We start from the raw sequence: 20339 nt of genomic DNA, 5'->3' as shown, positions 1-20339 counted from the left end.
ATTTCAAACCATTTTGTGGGGAGATAGGAACGTAGGAAGACACTGGATCACTCTCTGAGCTAAAGCAACTGCAAGACTGACACGTAAAGAAGAGATGTTTTGTTAATGCTGTAATGAAAACCACATTGAGATCATGTTGTAATTGCTCTGCTTTGTGTAGGCACACATGAGCTTTGAATGCCAAAGCCATTGAGAGCAGAGTTAGGGGATGGGGGGGAAGAGCAATGATATCGCATTCATAACAGTCTCCGGATGGAGAGGATGGATATGAAAGGATTCTCTTTCTCTGATGGGTTCAATAGGAATCCTGCTTTAAAAGCTCTTTAACCTGCAAATTCTTGATGGTCATTTGAGGGAAGCATGACTGTTTCGTCTGTGCTCATATTCTCTGTCAAGCAATGACTTGGGCCACCCTTCAAAACATGATGCCAAGCTCACCTTGGCGTATGTTTTCACCTAGGAGAAACAGAAGCATTCATTGTGTCCTTCATAAAGGCCACAGTCCTCCTCAGAACACCTGATGGGGCTTGTATGCAGTGACGGACATCCTCTAGTACCATAGGGGAAAGAGGGCAAAGCTACCATAAGAAAGGAAAAGATTGAGGGAAGGGTTAAAGTGATGCGATCAATGGGGGATTAAAGAGTGGGACTGCAGAGTAAACCATTCCTGTGCGACGAGTGAGCAGGCTGTGAGACAGTGAAAAAGGTATCACCAGGGAAGTGCTGTGCTGCCAGGAAAAAGGCAGGGAGAACGGAGCAAGGCTTTGAAAACACAAGGCATTTGCGGGTCAGTTTTGGGATGCCATTTTGGGGGTCCTTCTTTCACTGTCTTTGCCCCATTTCCCCTCCACTCTGCAGTGGAGCTGATCCCCACCAACCCTTCGGCTTTAGCACAGGGCAGAGCTCATCTCCATGCCCAGAACTATCCCTGCTGGCTCCTGCTCAGCCTGAGCAGACAAAGCCATTTGAGCACCGTAAGTCACTGCTCTGGGTAATTACTTTTAACTCTGTGCAGCCTGAAAGCAATTCTCCCAGGTCCTGTGCTGGCAGAAACACGCTGCTCTTGAACATGCATCTGGTTACAGCTCCGCTCAGCCAAGTGCTCTTCATGGCTTCTACAGCTGTTTTACCCCATAGCGTTATGAGTGATGCTCTCTTCTTCACCTGCCACTTCTGCCTGCCAATAACCCCAATAAAACCCTATTAGCTCATGCCCTTGACCTCAGCAAGTCCTTGCTGTGTTGGTTGACATCTCATCTGGGATAACTGAAGGCTTCGGGATCTGTTGGCTCAGTGTTATCTTTAACAATAACTCCCTCCCTGATACAATCAGCGGCTGAGAGGTTCCAAGCAAACAAAACCAGCTGAGCAAGCCAAACCCCACATGGTTTGCACTAAGCTCTTGTTCAGTTAACTCTTAGGGTAAGCTGCTCGCAGCTCCAGTGCAAACAGAGAGCCCAGGATGGATCTGTGGGCTCCTGTGCAGCAAAGACACGTTCTCACACAGAGCAACTGAAGAGAGCTGTTCCCACCCGGAGAGACTTGGCTTTGCTGAGCAACTGTCGAGTTCCCTCAACCAGGGAATGGTTTGGACTCCGAAACTCAGTTTGTGGCCTCCTGCTTCCAGGTCACTGCCTAGGGATCAACCTGGAGCTGAGCAAAACGGATCAGCGCCAAGGAGAATGAGCTCACTTTGATGCATCAGTGCAGGACGCAATGGATGCACCAGGTCAGAGGGCAGGAAACATTTGGCCCATCTCCTTGCTTTCCACAGTCATTTTGTGGATACAGGAAGACAGCTTCAACTAAAAAGCACCCATGGGTTGCACTAAAAGAAGCTGATCCTTCCCCAAAACTACTATGAAACGATGGGGAGAGACAGCAGAATAAATCACAGCCAGACAAGCAACAGCAGCATACACAAAGCAAGGAAAGAGTCTTCCTCCTCACCACCACCAGGTCACAGTGTTTGGGAGTGAGGTAACCCTCGCAAACAGCTCCTCCCATTGGCAGCACTGGATGCTTTTGTGTCTCCATAGACTGAGTGGAAAGCTGATGGATGACATTCCTAACTCTGGATGTTTCCAGGAATGAAAGGCTTGCTGCAGAGCCAGCCAGCTCGGAGGAAGCGGAGCTGAGGAGGAATTGGGATGCAAGAGCATCTTTTAGCCTCAGGAAGCAGAAGAACCTGTCACACCAGTGACAAGGGAGCAAGAAGTCTTCTCTTGAGGAGAAAGTGGATCAGGAAATCAAGTGTTGAACCGAGTTTACATAGGAGAGAAATGGAGGAAGAGACCAGCATCACCTCCCTACCTCACAAAGCAGGAGGAGGAGGTACTTCCACCTTCCATTCAGGCTCAGTGCATAGGGGGCCATAATAAGGACAATTATTGGGTGGATACGGAGGCAGAAATGAAGGAAGAAGTGTCTTCAGGCAGCTCACTTGGAGCGGCTACCTTCAGCTCTCCCATCTGGGAAGCAGGAGCGGTAGGGTTTGCTCCATGTGGCTTCAGACTTCAGACAAAAAGCAACTCCTAAATATCCAAACAGCAATTCCATTCCCATTGGAACCTTCCTTCCAGGTGGAGAGAGGAGGGCAGGTTTCCGACGGGAGACGTTATAACGCCTGTGATCCAAACACTGTTGAACTCTGGTTCAACACCTCAATGTGGCCATGATCCAGACTGAGGGAGCTCTGGCCACGTGTCAGGTTCGGGTCTGATGTTATGGAGCAAACACAAGCCACAGGCAGCCAGGCTTCCTGCTTAGGGACATCACCATTGGCAATTCCAGAGCCAAACCAGTGCAGAGGAGGCCACTGTAACAGTGACAGAGCTGTTCAGGACAAACCACACACACTCACTGTCCTATACCTGCCCTGAATGCTCAGTGACATTCCTCATAGGACAAACAGCCTTAGCAAACTGCTGCCTGCTCCAAAGAGCAAGTTACAGATGCTCGAAGCATGAAAAGTCCAACATTGAGCCATTTGACTTCCACGCTTTAACTACTTCATGCATCTATTTCATACTGAAGCATCAGCTCCACCTCCAAAGTGATCAGGCAGCTTCAGAATAGATTGTGTTAGACAAGCTGAATTCTGCTGTCACGGTGGTGTTAGCTATGAGTTATGCTATCTGGTTTCCTGTGTGGGTTTGCAAACGTGCCAGATGAGAGCAACAGGGTTGTGAGTTCTTCCAGCTAAATGGATCTCATACATCTCACAGAGGGACCAGACACTCGGGGTCTAATTTGCTTCTCTTACTTTGGTTCCTCTGTAGAGGAAACTTCTTTCCAAGCTGCCTCCACAGAAGCACATCAGTTCCTTAACCACTGCTCCACTGTAGCTTCCAGCAGCAGTGTTTAATTAAGCTGCATGAGCAGACCTGCTAAATACCACCAAATATAGGTAACCATTGAATCATGGAATGGTTTGGGTTGGAAGGAACATTAAAGCTCATCTCAGTCTCCCCTCTGGCAGGTTAAAGCCATTCCCCTTTGCCTGTCCCTCCATCCCTTGTCCCAAGCCCCTCTCCAGGTTTCCTGCAGCCCCTTTAGGCACTGGAGCTGCTCTAACATCTTCGAGAGCCTTCTCTTGTCCAGGCTGACCCAGCCCAGCTCTCTCAGCCTGGCTCCAGAGCAGAGCTGCTCCAACCCAACAGACCTGACCTCACTTCATACTTAACCCAACAGGACACACAGAGATGCTCTTTACAGGCAAGTTTCTCATCTTCTGTACCTGTCCCCTCCGCTGCTCAAGCTCACCTAGTCACATCCTTGCTGTCAGTCACAGCACACACCACCACCATAGCTCCTCATCCCATACAATTGCTCCCTTCACAGCCAACACACTTGAAGATCCAGCACGTTTTCCAAGCGCAGGATCAGACAAACCACAGATCCAAAGCACTCACTGAGGGTAAGGGTGTCGTTGATCCTGAAGCTGCAGAGCACCCTGTCAACGTTGCGGGCATGTCGAAATCCGTTCCCTCTCACAACCACCTGGAACGACTCTGGAGCAAGAGAGACAGTGCGTTATCGATCCATGGAGAGGCAAAGAGTGGTCATCTAGACAAGGTGTCTACGTCACCAGTTTTCACTTGGTCTCCTCAGCTGAAATATGCAGTTTAATAAGTTTTAAGTTTAAACATAGTAAAGAATGGACCTTCCACTCCCTCCCTGCCCAAACTCAACCTTTAGCAACAGGCAATAACACACAACACAAGCATTTGAACTGAGAACATTGAGCTTCAGCGACACTGAGCTTCCCCCTCCCCAGGCTGGCATTTTAAATAGCAGGAAGGTTTGGGTGAAGAAAGGTAAAAGTATCTTTCCACGGAAAGGAAAACCATCTCCCAGTGACAGATCATCTGGAGAGGTTCAAGGGCAGCTTTGGGTAACTCAGTCTTGTAGCAGTTGCCATGAGTTTGGCCGCATCCTGCCCTGTGAGCCTGTACCATGACCAGGAGTCCTTGATGGGGCTCGTTTCCATGCAGTTACAGGGGATTTCATTCCATCAGCTTCCTGGCGCCTGGACAAACCGGAGTGTGGGCATTTCCCCAAGTCTTCCTCTTTGCTGCTTCTCCATATCCGCTCCACAAGGTCTAATGCAGAAGGCATCAAGGATGGTCCCCTACACCTGAGCACTGAACTGCGCGGTCCTTTCTGGAGCAAGCATCCCTGAGCAATGAGATCACCTCCTCACAAGTCTGACAGCGCCCTCCTATCCCTTGTTATCCCAGCTCCTTGAACCTAACACTGGGGAAGCTTTACAAGCTTCCTGCCACCACCAGCAGTACGACTGCCTCGCAAGGAAGCATCGCTTTCAGATGTTGAAGCAGGGCCACGGACCCAGACAAGTTCTGGACACGAGGACTACAAACCCAGCGAAGGAAGCAGCCCCCTCAATTCCTGTTGTGGGAATTACCATCTTGGAGAGGCACTCCGATAATCCCCACTGATGTTTGGCTGGTGGCTGTGGCTTGAACACACAACGTTTCGCCTCCCGAGACAACGCAGGAGCGACCACAGTGCATCCAACACTGCCCTTGGTTTGATGGTTCCCAGGAGCAAGAAGGAACCGAGTTTCTGCAGACTCAAAGCTTTCCCTTTGCACTTCACAACCCCCAGCATCTTTCATCTCCCCGAAGGACTCGCACACTGTACTTGTCAAGAAAAGCAGCTCTGCTCTGGAATCTGGGATCCCCTCCAGGTCCCACTCCTTTACAGCCAAGTTGCAAATCATCCCAGCACTCCCAGCCAGGGAAGCTGCTGCTGCCTCACAGGCCCATTGTGTGAGAGCACTTGGGAAGGACGGGGGAGACAAGCTCTGTTCTGGAGTGTGGGGGCTGATGAATGCCTAAGAGAAATCACAGGAGCCTCAACTGCTGGGGAATGAGCTCAAGCCCAGTGGAAAAGCAGAGCGTCGGGGATGTCTGATTAACCACGGGGATCCTGTCTCTGCTTGAGACTGAAAGGAGCAGATGCAGCACGGGCTGAACGAGACAGACTGGTTTGCCTGAAACACACTGAGCAAAACTGTCAAATTCAAGCCTTTGCACCAAGAGAAGCAGCAGATTTAGCACCGGTTGATGGGTTCCTTTTGCACTCGCCAGCGATCGGAGATGGAGTATTGTTTGCAGTTCTGGTGTCCTCAACGTGAAAAGGACATGGAGCTGTTGGAACAAGTCCAGAGGAGGCCAAGAGGATGATCAGGGGCTGGAGCAGCTCCCATATGAAGAGAGGCTGAGAACACTGGGGCTGTTCAGCCTGGAGAAGAGAAGCTGCGTGGAGACCTCAGAGCAGCTTCCAGTGTCTGAAGGGGGCTACAAGGATGCTGGGGAGGGACTCTTCATAGGGACTGTAGTGATAGGACAAGGAGTAATGGGTTAAAACTGAAACTGGGGAAGTTCAGATTGGATCTAAGGAGGAAATTCTTTCCTGTGAGGGTGCTGAGGCACTGGAATGGGTTGCCCAGGGAGGTTGTGAATGCTCCATCCCTGGCAGTGCTCAAGGCCAGGTTGGACAGAGCCTTGGGTGCCATGGTTTAGTGTGAGGTGTCCCTGCCCAGTGCAGGGGTGTTGGAACTGGATGATCTTAAGGTCCCTTCCAACCTGAACTATTCTATGATTCTATAGACCCAAAGTGTGTTTTAGGCAACATGACCACTAGGGCTCAGCAGATACTTACCCCCTGCACATATACTGGAAGGTTCTGCTGCCAGGATTTCTATACAGGATTTCTTCAGGATCTAAAAAACAGGCAACATGTCAGGAAGTCTCTTGGACTTGTTCTATAGCAGCACACAGCAAAGCGTGAGCGCTTGTTCTCATGCAAATGCTTAACTCGACATTGCACTTTGCATTCGTGCCACAATTATGCCACCTTAGTGGCACTTTAACCCACCAGCCACGTGTCATTGCTCTTCCACAGCAAGCTCCTGCTATGGAGGAAGGCAGCAGATGCTCTCCAGGATCCCAGTACATATTGGTGTTTGTCTGTGGTACGAGCTACTCTGCAGACTATGATCCTCAGCAAGTCAAGTGCGCACTGAAGGGTTAGTGAGGCAGTGCCATTGCCCTACCTTTGCAGTCACACCTCCCTCTCCTAAATGATTCTGGAGCCCAGAACTCCAAATAAAACAGCACAAGTTTAAGCTGAGCTGTTTGCATTCAAACATCCTATGAATAGCTGCATAGCCACTTCCCACACCTCAGTGTAGGGGCTCCAACTTCATCAGGTGTTAACCTGACCTATGAGAGCATACCCGAGTGCATCCTCAAAGATTTCAAATCAAGGTGTATGGACAAATGCTCTTCGCTAAAGCCAAACTCATATTGAGCTGTATGTCATGGTAGGGTTGGCACTGCTCTTAACCATGTCACATGTCGACAGTGATTTACACAAGTACTTCAGCATCAGGCCTGGCATGGTGCTTGCAGGCACTCTGGAGCTGGGTACTCTCTATTCCCACATGGTGCTAGAATGGCTCAAGCTGTTTGTATGCAGCAGCCTTTCCCCTGCACTGAACACCAAGTCCAGCTCTTCACTGTTCCCACTCAGCAAACTGGTGCCAGTGTCTATAAACCCCTGTGAGAGCAGCAACCAAGAGCTGTGATGTTCAGTGCTGGGCTGAGCAGCCCCCAGACGAGGCAATGCTAAGCAAGATTTAGGTCAGCTCCAAGAGGCAAGTAAATGTCAGCCAAGCATCATGACTCAAATCCAACACCGAAAGTATTTTCCCAACTTTAAATTGAAACATCTGTAAGGAACGAGCAGCAACCAACAGCATCAGTTCAGTGAGGAAAAGATAATCTCTGATTTCTCCGCAATCACAGCTCTTGAATCAATCAGACTCAAATACCTGATAGCAGGCGGTGCAGACAGAGCCGTGATTTAGTTATTTTCTACTTTTAAACAAGGGTTTGATTTACTCAGAAGCAGGGTGGGGAGAGATGGAAGGAGTACCAAGGGACTGAAGGAAGCAGGGCTGCTGGAGCTGCTGGCAGCCGAACAAGCGAGGAGGGAGGATTTGCAGGAACAAGGTTATACAGGAACTGTCAAGTGGAAAAAGAGAGAAAGTCAACAGTTGAGACCAGAGCTGAAAAGCACCAGAAGAATTTGAAAGGCAGAAGAATAAAGAGGGCTGTAAGAACACTTCCGAAGTACCCATCCGTAGTTACCCATCCCTCCATCTCCCGTCAGTCCTCTGCCACCCCCTGCCCTTGCTCATTCCAGGTTCTGCTCCTCTGAAATACCAGCAGTTTTCAACCAAAGTGCCAGGACTAACGAGCACAACCAAGAGTTGAGGTTTTTCCAGCATTTTTCCACTCCACTGAAAAACATCTCCTTTAAGAAGAGAAGCTTTTCACATTTCCCCCAATTCTCCCTTAGATTCCCTTCCCCTCTTCCTCAGCACCCGCAAACATGTTAATAATGATTTCTTCTCCTTCATGTCACAATGAAATGGAAGAGAAGCAGACAAATGAGAACAAATGCATGAAAAATACCATCAATACATCCATTCTTTGAACAATCAAGCAAAACCTGACATGGTTGAGCTTGGAATTCATGGCTTGCATTCAACCCTTTGCACACACATATGTTGTAAGTCAGCTTGGACACAGGGTGCAATAGCAGGTGGCTATGATGGTGCAGAGCTCCCTTCCAGCCCAACCCAATCCATTTCCAAGACTAAAAAAAAGCTTTTTACAGTGCTCACTGCAATATGTACTTTGCTTTAGAATAAGCTTCCAATGCTCCAACCATTGGAGCACCCACCCTAAGGTGAAAATCAGGCAACGGTGGTTATTGCACAAGAATTCCTTCATGTCTCTTCCTCATCACAAACACATTCAGAAAGGACTTCAATGCATTCAGCAAGGAGGATTTCATCCCTTCTCCTGTTTCCTAGGGGCTACACAGCCTTGTGTGGGCTAAAGATGCACTTCATTCACTATAGCCTGGCTCCCCAGGAAAGGGAAATGACATGCAGGAGTGGGGATGCAGTCCCTCAGCTGAGCACTACTCCAAGGGGACACAAGGGAGAGCAGACTCCATATCCTCACTTCCATAGGGAGAGCCACAACAGCTCTGATTCACTCAGGAAGTAACTGCAGCTTGCTTTGGCACCCAGGCAAGAAAGGCATCACCCATGGTGAGGAAGCATCCCACTGTCCTGAGCAGTGCATGCTTAGTGAGGAGCTCAGATTCCCAAACCCATCTCCTGGATGCTGGAAGCTCCCATCTGGAATTCTGCTCCACAAGCAGGCAGACAATAAGCTCACACAGCAGCTGCATATTTCTTGTGAAGGTTTTTTCCACCAAATTTGGGAATTCTGGTTAGCCGACAGGATGCTGAAGTTCAATAGAAGGTCACTGCCCCATCACTGTTAGTGTGAGTGACCTGCAGGCTGAGGCTGGGTACTCATTATCACATCTGGTTAATTACTACATAACCATGGCTCTTACCAGTTACAAACAGGAATTGTTTATGAAGTGTTTCCTGCCCAATGATATCTGCATGAGCTCAGCAAGATATATCTATTTAAGTCCTTTTTAAAGATGCATTTAAGGTAAGGAAGAAGTAGAAGGCGCGATCATAAGCTGCTAAAAGTAATGAGAAACAATATAGGGTTAAGCCTGGGGTTCATCCTGTGCTTGAGATGGGTAAGGCAGCTACCCAAGGGAAGAGGCTGGAGCTGGTGACTTGCTCTTCAGGTGCCCAGACCCCACATCCCTTCCTCTTGACTTTCCCAACTGCCTGACAGGAGGATGGAGCCAGGAGGGGCTGGGCTCTGCTCCCAAGGAGCAAGGGATGGGACAAGAGGAAACGGCCTCAAGCTGCCCCAGGGCAGGTTTAGATGGAGCTGAGGAGCAATTCCTGCCCCAGAGGGTGCTCAGGCATTGGAACAGGCTGCCCAGGGCAGGGCTGGAGTCACCGTCCCTGCAAGTGTTCACACATCCTCAGTGCCATGGGTCAGTGGTGGCCTTGGCAGGGCTGGGAATGGTGACCAGGTCTGAGCAGCTCACTCAGGATGAGCACAGAAAAGCATCCCCACGTTTCTTATGCTTCATCTATCAAATGCTCACAGGTTATCCCATTATACATATCTGGTTTTCATGGCAAAGCAATATTTCATAAATCATAGAATCATAGAATATCACTTCAGTTCTTCCTGTTGTTTTCAGCTTGCGGCAATCATGGAATCCTAGAATGGGTTGGGTTGGAAGTGATCTTAAAGCTCACCTAGTTCCAACCCCCTGCCGTTAACACCCATTTGTCAGGAGGCTGAGAGTAGAAAGCAGAGTTTGGGGGATTTTGGCTCAGGAGATGAGCAATGCAGCACAACCATCAGGACAGAAGGATGCTGTCCGAGCAGGAAAACCAAAGAGTGCTCTCATCCTTCATACAGAAGGTGCTCTAACAGAGCCCTGCTGTCCTGGGCTGTGCAGCTATTTGATGATCTGTCCCCTTGTGCCTAAGCCCATTCAGTCAGTTACTGCCCACAAAGATAACATTTGGGCTCAGAGGTCCCTTTACTGGGACCTATTGATAAACTCGACCTGGAAGCAGCAATATTAACACAGATAAAGCTGAGTTTCTTTGGCATGTGTAAGTGATTTACTAGCAGTCAGCAAGTCCTTGTGAACATGGGAAAGCTAAACCCTTAACTATGCAAGCCAGACTAACATGCAGATACAGGAGCTCAAATACTTACAGAGTCTATGATGCCCTGAAGGGCTTCGAAGCCATCGTTCACTGGGAAGACGTGGTCTCTGCTGTCGGCAATTCTGGCCAGCTGACACGGTGGGGAAAGGGAATCAAAGAGAAATGCAAAGAATGAGGTGAATGAGCCAGCAGGCAGCAAAGTGAGGCCTCTCCAGACCCAGCCACTGGCAAGGCAAAACCCCAAATACCCCAGGTGTCTGTGCTGGTGTGTTGTAGCTTTGTCAGGCATTGAAAAGCTTCTCTTTAGCCTGATTGAGTTTAGAAAGCTCTGTATCAGGCATCAGAAAAGGCTTCTCTTAGCTCTGAAGACAAACAAAGTGGGTTTTACCAATACCCAGAGCCTAATGGTCTTTAGTGCAAAACCTTTTTCCACCTGACTGCCACCAGCCAGCACAGTGACTCCCCAACCAGAACAGCCCCAGCATCAACCTGACAGGCCACTACTGCAGCAAACACTTCAGCACACACCATTTAAACCAGGGAACTGAGCAAAATGGCTCAGTGTTTTCCCATAAAGAGAAGACTAATGCAAACCATACCCTATCTGGAGATAGAGGCCTGGTTCACCTTTCCTGCCAGGACAGATTTGACTGTTTGTCAAGGGGCAACCATCAGAGCCAAGAAGAAGAGAGCAGGGACCTAACAGAAGGTATTTTCCAAGTGGAGGGAAGAAGGTAGCAAAAGAGCATCTGGAAACCTACACGACAAGGAAGGGGTGGTAAGATGAGGAGAGCCAGGACATTAGCAGTGAAGAGCTACATGCAGGTTCACTTGTGAGCAGCATGCTAAGGGTTAAGCAGAAAGAGAAGTAATGAGGTCTCCATGCATCTGCTGGAGCAGAACCAAGGTCTGGACCTGCCAGGCCAGGGTTTGTTATAGTAATTCTCTCCCATGGCAGAGGTAACAGCAACCCAGCAGGCTCCTGGCGTTTCCTGTGCGCTGCAAAGGGGAGGCAGCCACACATTCCTCCATCAATCCCTCTGGCTCCCTCTTCTCAAGCAAAGCACCAAAGTGCCAGCTCCTGGTTTTGCATCCAGAGGAATGCTCCAGGCAGCCTTCCCCTGCAGCTTTGCTGTGGCTGGGATACAGCAGCTTCTGTAAAGCAGGATGTTTGCAGGTTCCTCAGCTCATTCCCCATAGTCTTTCTTCTTGGGCAATTCAGACAGTGCCATCTAATTCCAGTTGGTTTCTTCAGCACCAAAATGGCTTTGAGGTCTGCTCTTCAGATCCAGTCTCTTTGCCCTTTTTATTCCCTCTTTGCTTTTCTATGGCTTACCCTGGTTTTGATTCAAAGGAGGTTGTTCTAAACCAGATTTGGTTTGACTCCTCCTTGAACCGCTGTGAGCCTGGAAGAGCTCTATTCCGGAACTATTCCAGCACTTAGGGGCTGTACAAGTGTCCCACTCAAGCTAGAAAAACAATGGCAACCGTTACACTTGGTGTGAACACAATTCATGGACACACCAACATTCATACGGTAAATTGAGAAGTCAGGCTACCAAATAGGAAACCACTAAAGTCTTGATGTCACTAATAAAGCTGCTTGCTTTTTATAGCATAGTTTTCCCAGGGAAGAAAAGCTGGACTGGAACTGAAGCGTCCTACGGCAACATCTCAAGTTGATGGGGAAAAACCAGTCCTCACGACCTCCTCCTGCCTACAGCCGCAGCCACGCTGATTTGCTGCTCTCTGATTGTCTTTACCTCTGCTTTTCTCACTGTTAGGAAGAGTCACAGTGACATGCAGAGGGACAGTCCTCCACATAGGGATATAGAGAGAGAAAGGGGCTTAAACCCAACAACCCGACCAAGAGACCATTTGAGGAGCACTGGATGTGTTCAACACGCAGCTCTGCAGGGAACAGGAGGCATCATTTACCTGGGTCTCATTGAAGTCTTTCACACCGACGCAATACACTGTTGCTCCCAGGTCGCGCGAGCGGTTAGCCTGAAACAAGGAAAGGAGGATGATCCGGATGCAAATGGGATGGGAGCAGGTTTCTGACAGGTCTGCATCATGTAGTTGCGAAAAGAAGAGCAAGCTAGGCTATTTCATTGCTAGGCAGGTGAAGGTGCATTTACCATTCAGAAAGCAACTGTTGTGAACGCCCTTGCCTGCATGAGTATGAAGTGGTTTAATCACATTTCATTAGAACAGGGGCACTTACACCAAAACCCCAGTCCCAGGAGCGATGGCAGCGAGTCACATTACATCAGAACACCGTAGTAGTTCAAGTTGTTCAACAGCAAAGTGCTCTATGAGAAAAGCATCATTCCAGTTTTACACCGAGCAGCTTAAACCCAAAGAACTAAAGCAATTCCCAGTGTAAGAGCCAAGATCGGGATCTGCGTTCTGCTCCCTGACTGCTCCTCTCCAAACCGAATGCAACATTCCCATCTAAGGAGCACCGAGGTGAAGTTGTGGCACTAGAGAAAAGGTTTCCCTTCATTTCTGCCTTCCAAGCAGCAAGCCCAGACATTGCTCTGGCTGAGAACATGTAAGACACTTACCTCCCTCTCAGAGTAGAAAAACAGGTCTTCATGGAGCTCTCCATCTGTCAGTGCAATGATGACACTTGCAGTTCTGTAACCTAAAGACACAAACTTCCTTAGCCCCTTGGGTTTGAGTAGTATTTGTTACGCTACCATAGAAAGCATCCTGCTAGTGACTTCCTAGTGCACTGAAAGGGCCACCAAGTGGCCACCAAGCCCATGTCCTTACTAGCCATGAATTGCTGCATGCTCTTTCACTCACCTGCCTTCAGTATCAGTTTTATACCGCCCTCCTTTGATGTGCCAATGAGTTTTAATTGACACCCTCATAACTATTGCACTCTTGCAGACCAGTAGATTAGACTGCAGCCATCAAACCCCAATGCAAAGCGTTCCTAGTTATTCCTAGTTATTCCCTGATTTTATCGATGCTGTCAATTCAATAAATCCAGAGATGATGTTTTTTTCAGCTTGTGATAAAAAGCTGACTCGGGATTTTAACAGATAAATGGGAAAATGGCTTAAAATCCTCAACACTCCTATGCAACTGATTTCAGCAGCGAAACCTTGCAGCCTCCCTTTTGCACTGATTACAGCTTGGGGTTTTCAAGGTGTGTTAGGTTACACCAGAATCAGTTCCCATTTCTGGCAACAGCTCTGCTACGGATCGGAGGGAGCTCTGTAGGTACCTCTGCACAAACACTGCCATGGAAAGGTAAAGGCTGAACGCATCCAGGTGTGTAAGTCATCAACCTTTACACCCCTGAAACCATCTCTGCGGTTTTCCTGTGCCTTTACAAACTGTTGCTGAAGAGATGAAACATCCCAACAAGGAGCTGGGAGCAGAGATCTGATCCCTACTTGTCCTGGGGCTACTTAGAAATCCCCAATGATAAATAAGGTGGTAATGAAGCAATGGGAAGTTGAGCACTTGACAAGCAATGAGCAACACATAGGGTCAAGTGTCAGGCTCTTTCTGTAGGAAACAGGAAATCAAGCACTTCTTGTGCCTACTTATGGCGTCCAGAGGTGCCTTTCTCCATCCACTGACTACTGCAGGAGCCTCTGGACCCACTGCAGGTGACAGAAACACTTCTTAGAGTGAAGCAAGGACAAATACACAGGCCAGCATTCAGCCTTGAGGACCCAGTTGTCCACTGCTTCTTGCATATAATGGCCATCTGTTTACTTGTACTCTATACGTCAGCATTTAAAAGCATTATCAACCCCAAATCGAATTGTTTGAGCTACCTATTCCATCCTGCTGCAGTCAGGTGAGTCCCAAAGCTCTGTGGACTTAGTCTCTACTGCATCTGATTCCTGAATGGCCCTGCAAAACCCTTAGCACTGGCTTTGTACTGAACCATCTGCTTGCCTACCTTTTGCTTTCCAAGAAGAAACCTTTGTAGCTCTAGTTCAGGCTTTCTCTGTTAATTGCAAGGAAGGACAGACCAAACCTTTCTGCAGTTGTCTGCACTTCAAACTGGGTTTCATAACTGCTCATAACAAAACCACTTTTACCTGCCAGCATCTCCCCAAACTCACGTTTCAGAAGGAAGAAGAAATGGTTACCTGAGTCCTCAAGCACAAAGAGCAACATAAAGTACCATACTGGGTAAGAATAGGTACCTTCACTTAGCTGGCTTCTTGCTTTTGGCCTGACACACGTTCATTCCAGCTCTGGATCCTTAAAGCTCCAACTGTTCCTTTTCAGGAACAACTACCTTAAATAGCAATATTCCTGTAGGAACAGGAGCCACCCCCACCTCTCCCACAGTAAAGCTGCATTTCAACTGTATTCATCAGTCAGAAAGAGAAAAAACAATAATCAATGTATCAAGAAAGTCTCTCACCATGAACATTTTCATAGTAAATCTGTTCACTTGCCTGAAATTAAATCAGAATATTATTAGCAATAAAGGAATGATAATACTTTGTGGGCACACATGCACCAGAAAGAAGGAGAAGATGGCAGTGAGGATGCCAGGCCTGCACATAGCCTCTGCTTTCAGAGGTAGCTGCTTCACAGAGCAAGTTTCTTGCCTATAGTCAAACCAACCCTAAGGCCCTTGGCCAACAATAATACAGTCTCCTGCTATTCTGCTATGGGAAAATCCCATTCACCTCCCTCCTTAGGAAGCATCCTAGGTCCAAATATTCCCCAGCAGCTCTAGATTCAACTCCTCTGATTGCAAACAAACCAACCTCAGAAAGATATTGTCTACGATATGTCATTTGGTCTATGCACAAGGGCACTGCACATGGTAGAAGGGCAAACGCTTTAGTGTGCATCAGTTCTAAATCACAGTGGTTCACTCTGAACATTCCTGGCTTAGGGATTTCATGACTACTCAGAATTTAAATCTCTTTCTCTTTTTGGACTCCTCCTGGAGAGTTTCTGAAGTCACCAAGCTCTGGGATTGGGTTTTGGACCCCTGGTTGGGAGCCAGCATCTCTGTCAGATCAGTTGACTTTCTGTTGTGTCCTTCCAATAGGCAGCCAGTTCCCCAGTCCTCCCATATGTAGTGGAGTGGGAGATGGGGGCCAGGAGCTCAGGTTTCAATAAACTCTGAGCTTGTTAAATGACTCTGAAGGAGAAGGTAAGAACAGGCAGTCACTTCTGTGCAGCATTACTTGGCCACCAAGTTAGAACCATGGCCTTAGCCCTCACCCAGCTCTATGAAGCCTACTAACAGCCCCCATGCAGGACTCCAGACTTTCCACTCCTCCTGACCATGGTTCTGTAGGGACTGCAATGCCAAAGCCTTCTGAAAAGGCAGCTTCCCCATAAAGGATGGAGGCAATAAGAGAAGCTAAGGAGCAGGGTTTGCAGATCCCTTGTGCCAGTTCCAGCACTGAATGCCAACACTTCAGTGTACCTGCTGTACCTAGGAAAGGGGAACAGCCCCACTCCCCTCCCAGAGGGCCATTAACCAGATCCCAAGGAGCACCCGGACACAGCTGAGAGGCACTGGGCATGCATGTGGTTACCCTTTCAAATCCCTCATGCATGTACGTGTCGCCTCCCGGGAGGACTTTCTGCAGCTCTTCCAGCCCTTGGCGGATCTGTTCCCTGGAATGAAGGCAGATCACACGTATCAGGAGCTGGGATCCAGGCACAGGAGGCATGCATGGCAGAGCCGGGTACAGAGAGGGGGGGAAAAGGAGTTAGCTCAGTGCTTATCCAGTTATCCAGGCTAAGGTAATGTCTCAGTAGATGCCTTCCTAAGGAGGTGGAAAACAGCAGTGGTGCTCCCAGGGCTCCCACAGCATCCCCAAGGTCAGGTTCCATGCATTTCTTTCTAATATTCCCTATGTCACTCTGGACAAGCCTCTGGAGCACAAGACTTGCTCATGGCTCCCTTCCTTCACACTTCCCGACTATACAAATGCCACCAACCCCAAACCAGCCTCCAACTCTGGTTTATTTGAACATCACACCTTCAGCCCCTGCTCAGACCAAGCTGAAGAATTAAAGCCTTTCCCAGTAGTTTATTACGATCCAGGGAATGCTTTCATTTCTTTAGGATTGCCAGGAAAATGACAGGTAATTGCAGGCTCAATGGGGTGGGCACCCATTTGCTGGTCCACTGAGTTGCAGACATCAAACTCTGAAGCAAAGAACACGCCACACGTCTTTAATACCAAGATAAAGGGTTCTGAGCAAACTATACAAGCTTCATGGGCAATGGGTTAAGTCAGTGCTTGGAGGACCACTGATGCTGCAGCACTGAATGCCAGAAGCCAGTTTTGTCCCCGAATTTAACTACTCCAGCAAACCCAATCTGTGTGTTCACGCTCTCCCTCTCATGTTTGTGAGGCTGACTGCAGCAGCTCATTGACATTATCCACTCTATAGAGCAGTAACTCCCACAGGGGAAAGAGTATCTGGTTGCAATGGGTTATCGAGCTATCAGGAACCTATTCTGTACCTGTGATATCTCAAACTAGCCAGACCCCGAGCTGTGTATTAAAGGTGGGTAGGGGCAATATTTCCTCTGTTCAGCTACCTATGCACATACCCAGCCAAAGATGAACATAGAATCCAGAGCACTTCTTGCCATCAGAACTCTTCTGCAAAACACCCAGCAAAGACCTTTAAGATACATCACTGCAATGCCAAGAGATGCACTGAGGTTTTCCCAAGGGATGCTGAGCACCCTCAGTCTCCACATTCAGATGCCACTACTGCTGCTTGCCACTACTCCAGCTTCCTGCTTCAGAAAGGCCCACGTTAACTAAAGGACCAGCACGAAGCCCACACCTTGTTTGTCAGTCCCCCAGTAAAACCCAGCAGCTCTGCAGTCAATCGCTTTTAGACTAATAGCATACCAATATCCTGTTCCCATCAGCATTTCTGGATGAATATGAAATACATTTCCACATGGGAAACGCTTCAGTGTCATCACTTCCAGCCTGAACACACCAGAGACCCTTGCACTGAGCAGGAAGAAGCAGAGAACTGCTTTTCCTTTGGCATCAAGTTAGACAAGGGTCATTCTCTTTACACTTTGAGTTGCAGTAAGTGGCAGGAGCTGCTTGGGCTGCCTGGCTTTAATGACATATTCAAGGCTGGTATGTATGTGGACTGCTCTTTAGGAAGGCTGCCAGCTCCTTCTTCATTCCTCTATAGCAGCTGCTCTGGTATGCCATTTCCTAGACATCCAATATATAGAACACATGCTGACTTAGAGAGTCTTCACATGTGTTCCATATATTCTTGCTCCACGTGGCAATGAAGTTAGCAGAGGAAGCAGGAGTGATTAAAGGAGCTCATGCAGCTCTCCTTGAAGTCAGAGAAGAAAGAAAACCCATCCCATAGGTTTTACTGGGATTAACTTGGGGATCTACATGCTTCAGGAATATGGCACTCAAACTGTCACTGCCAAAACTATCCACCCTTGCAATGTAACCTGAGCACGGCTGTCTATAACATACCTTAGGCCCTCTGTCATGGGAAAATGGGCTGGTGATTCAGACTATGAAACTGAGAGGCACAAAGGTGTCCCAACACTGCTCACAGCCCTGGAAATCACTGAGCAAGGAAAGGGAAGGAAGCTACAAGGACAGAAAAGCTGCTGTGCGCCTTAAACCTCTTCTTACCTGTCTTCTGTTAACCTCATTAGAATGGTCCCTCTCGTTGAAAACACAATGAAGGACATCCTCAGCTGAGGGCTGGAGAAGGAGAGGAAAAGGAGAGTTATTTTGAAGGCCCAGAGCTTAACACCAAACACGCAGGATGCTCTGAGGGCTATCAAGACTCGTTCAACAGGGTGAAAGATGCTTTGCCCTGGGCCTTCCTAGTCAAGGCAAACCATCAGGAAGATGTAAATAGCTCTTGCATCACTCTTGCTGAAGCAAGAAAAGCTCCAGCACATCCCGGGGTCACCATGGAGACAAAAGCAGGCTGATGGTGTTTACCACAACACATCCCACCCACTGGATTTCTCATCCAGCCTCAAGTCATTCAGTGCCTGAAAGCTATAGCCTCACGCCTGTCCCTGCAGACCCAGGCTGCTGTACTCAGGTTGTAGCCAGCCAAGAGGATTCCATCCCCATCATCTGATCCATGGGAGTCAGGCAGGGAAAATGGGAACAACTGGCTTATCTGCTCTTATTTCTGTGTGAATGCAGTCAGTGAGGAAGCAAGAGGAGCTCCTCTGTGTTCCCTGGTGCTATCCACGATAAGAGCATGGCCCCACTTCTTACCTGATGAACTTGCGGGCCAAATGCTCCACGAAATGATAGATTTCATTCCAGTGGTGCAGGACACTTCCCGACCTGGGGAAAGAGGACAGGAGATATCAGTGTAACGGCTGCTACTGCCTGATGGCTCCTTGCACATTGCCCAGCGAGGCAGTTGTTGTCTTGTTTAACACTGTCCATGTCGTGCCTTTAGAGAGATCTCAAACTGGCAATGCCATTTCAGGCTTAGCTTTGAAGAGCAGAATGATTCCCATTGGGGCAAGTGGTTGGGGCTACACTTGACAATAACACACAGCAGTTGCACAGACCTTTAGCATGACCTTAAGCTCACAAAGCCTATGTGAGTGAAGACCTGGCTCTCTCCGCTGTGGTTTAGATTAACTCCACCATCTCACACCATTCATAGAGTCACAGAATGGTTTGGGTTGGAAAGGACCTTAAGATCATCCAGTTCCAACCCCCTGCCATGGGCAAGGATGTCTCACACTAAACCATCTCACCCAAGGCTCTGTCCAACCTGGCCTTGAACACTGCCAGGGATGGAGCATTCACAACCTCCCTGGGCAACCCATTCCAGTGCCTCACCACCCTTACAATAAAGAACTTCTTCCTTAGATCCAACCTAAACTTCCCCTGTTTCAGTTTTAACCCATTACCCCTTGTCCTATCCCTACAGTCCCTAACGATGAGTCCCTCCCCAGCATCCCTATAGGCCCCCATTACACACAGCTTTTAGCTCAAGTGTATTTAGAGACCAAATGAAGTTGGAAGAACAGTTTAGGAACCTTCTCTAGTGCTTCCACTGGGCTGGAGAGCAGGGAAAGTGAAACACCTTCAACCACATCTCAACTGCTGTATCTAATCCTTGCACCCCTCAGCTAAAGGAGGACAAGCCATGGACCACAATGGGATTGGATTGTTCTTTATGTTGTAAGAACCAGGAGAGAATCAGGTTAATTAGAATCTTTCAGCACTAAATGCCCCTTCTGGCATCAACACTTTTGTGAACACCCAATATTAATACTGGGGGGAAAAAAAAACCTTCCTGGAGCTGGGAAATCAATGTGTCATCACTTTTTTAATTCATTGCATACAACTAACAACGTTTATAAGGAAATAACCACCAAAGCTCTGACAGAAACCCATTGAACTGCAGCCTGAGGAAGAAGAGATGAGCATTTGAGATGTTATTCTCCCCATTTGCAGTCTTTCAGTGCAAACCTCAGCCCATGGTACCTTAAGCTCTTCTTTCTCTATATGACCCAAATATGTGCAAAGACAACCTCCAGTGACATGCAATGGGAGCCCTTGCACAGGTACAAAGGCACATGGTCCATCTGGGTGAACAATGAACTCTCCATCACTCACTGCACAAAGGACTCATAGCAAATGCACCTCTTTAACCTCAGAGGCACTCCTGTGACTGCAAGGGACAGATTGCAGAGGAGACCTGTTCATAGACAAAGGTTAACAGTGCTGCATTGCTTCTTGGCTCTCCTTCCTTTCATCAGACCAGGACTTGAAATCATTACTTGTTCTCTATACAAACGTGTATCAGGGAGGACCAAAGCAACACTGAGCCTTGATAAACTCTTTAAACCACACAGACAGTGGGAAAACTGGGCTCTTGTAACAGATGAAAGGGACTTGCTCTCAAACACAAAACTAACTCCCACTGCACCCAACCTGAGAGATCAGAGACACACAGAGCTCAGCCCCAGGTGCAAGTCCCTCTCAGGTGTATGGAATAACTCTGAGACAGGCACTGCAGTCCCACCAACGCCACATAGCCCAAACAGTTCTGAGAACTGACCTGGGAAGTAAGTATTTACTGTCATTACATGGTGAGGCATAAAGGGAAACACTTGTTGTGGCCTTTCAGTTCTTAAAAGGAACCTATAAGAAAGACG

At 48.3% G+C, this 20339-nt stretch overlaps 1 protein-coding gene across 1 annotated transcript in view; it reads right to left on the bottom strand.

Annotated features, from left to right (window-relative positions):
* The window catches only part of ANTXR1 (ANTXR cell adhesion molecule 1), a 73697-nt gene that overhangs the window by 46138 nt on the left and 7220 nt on the right, over window positions 1-20339 (bottom strand). Inside the window, exons 2-10 of the mRNA XM_057402538.1 lie at window positions 18433-18504; window positions 17827-17898; window positions 15715-15796; window positions 14577-14610; window positions 12742-12821; window positions 12110-12178; window positions 10221-10301; window positions 6190-6250; window positions 3915-4013 (exon numbers count right to left, since the gene is read on the bottom strand). Of these exons, the coding sequence (XP_057258521.1) occupies window positions 3915-4013; window positions 6190-6250; window positions 10221-10301; window positions 12110-12178; window positions 12742-12821; window positions 14577-14610; window positions 15715-15796; window positions 17827-17898; window positions 18433-18504 (650 nt within the window). The remainder of the gene's footprint in view (window positions 1-3914; window positions 4014-6189; window positions 6251-10220; window positions 10302-12109; window positions 12179-12741; window positions 12822-14576; window positions 14611-15714; window positions 15797-17826; window positions 17899-18432; window positions 18505-20339) is intronic.

Source organism: Pezoporus wallicus, unplaced genomic scaffold, assembly GCF_028554395.1.
Source record: "Pezoporus wallicus isolate ANWC-B61680 ecotype Strahan unplaced genomic scaffold, APGP_CSIRO_Pwel_v1 contig_2348, whole genome shotgun sequence".
In the NCBI taxonomy this organism is placed as follows: domain Eukaryota; kingdom Metazoa; phylum Chordata; class Aves; order Psittaciformes; family Psittacidae; genus Pezoporus; species Pezoporus wallicus.
The sequence above is the reverse complement of the archived record's forward strand: the minus strand, read 5'-3'. Positions and strand labels throughout refer to the sequence as shown.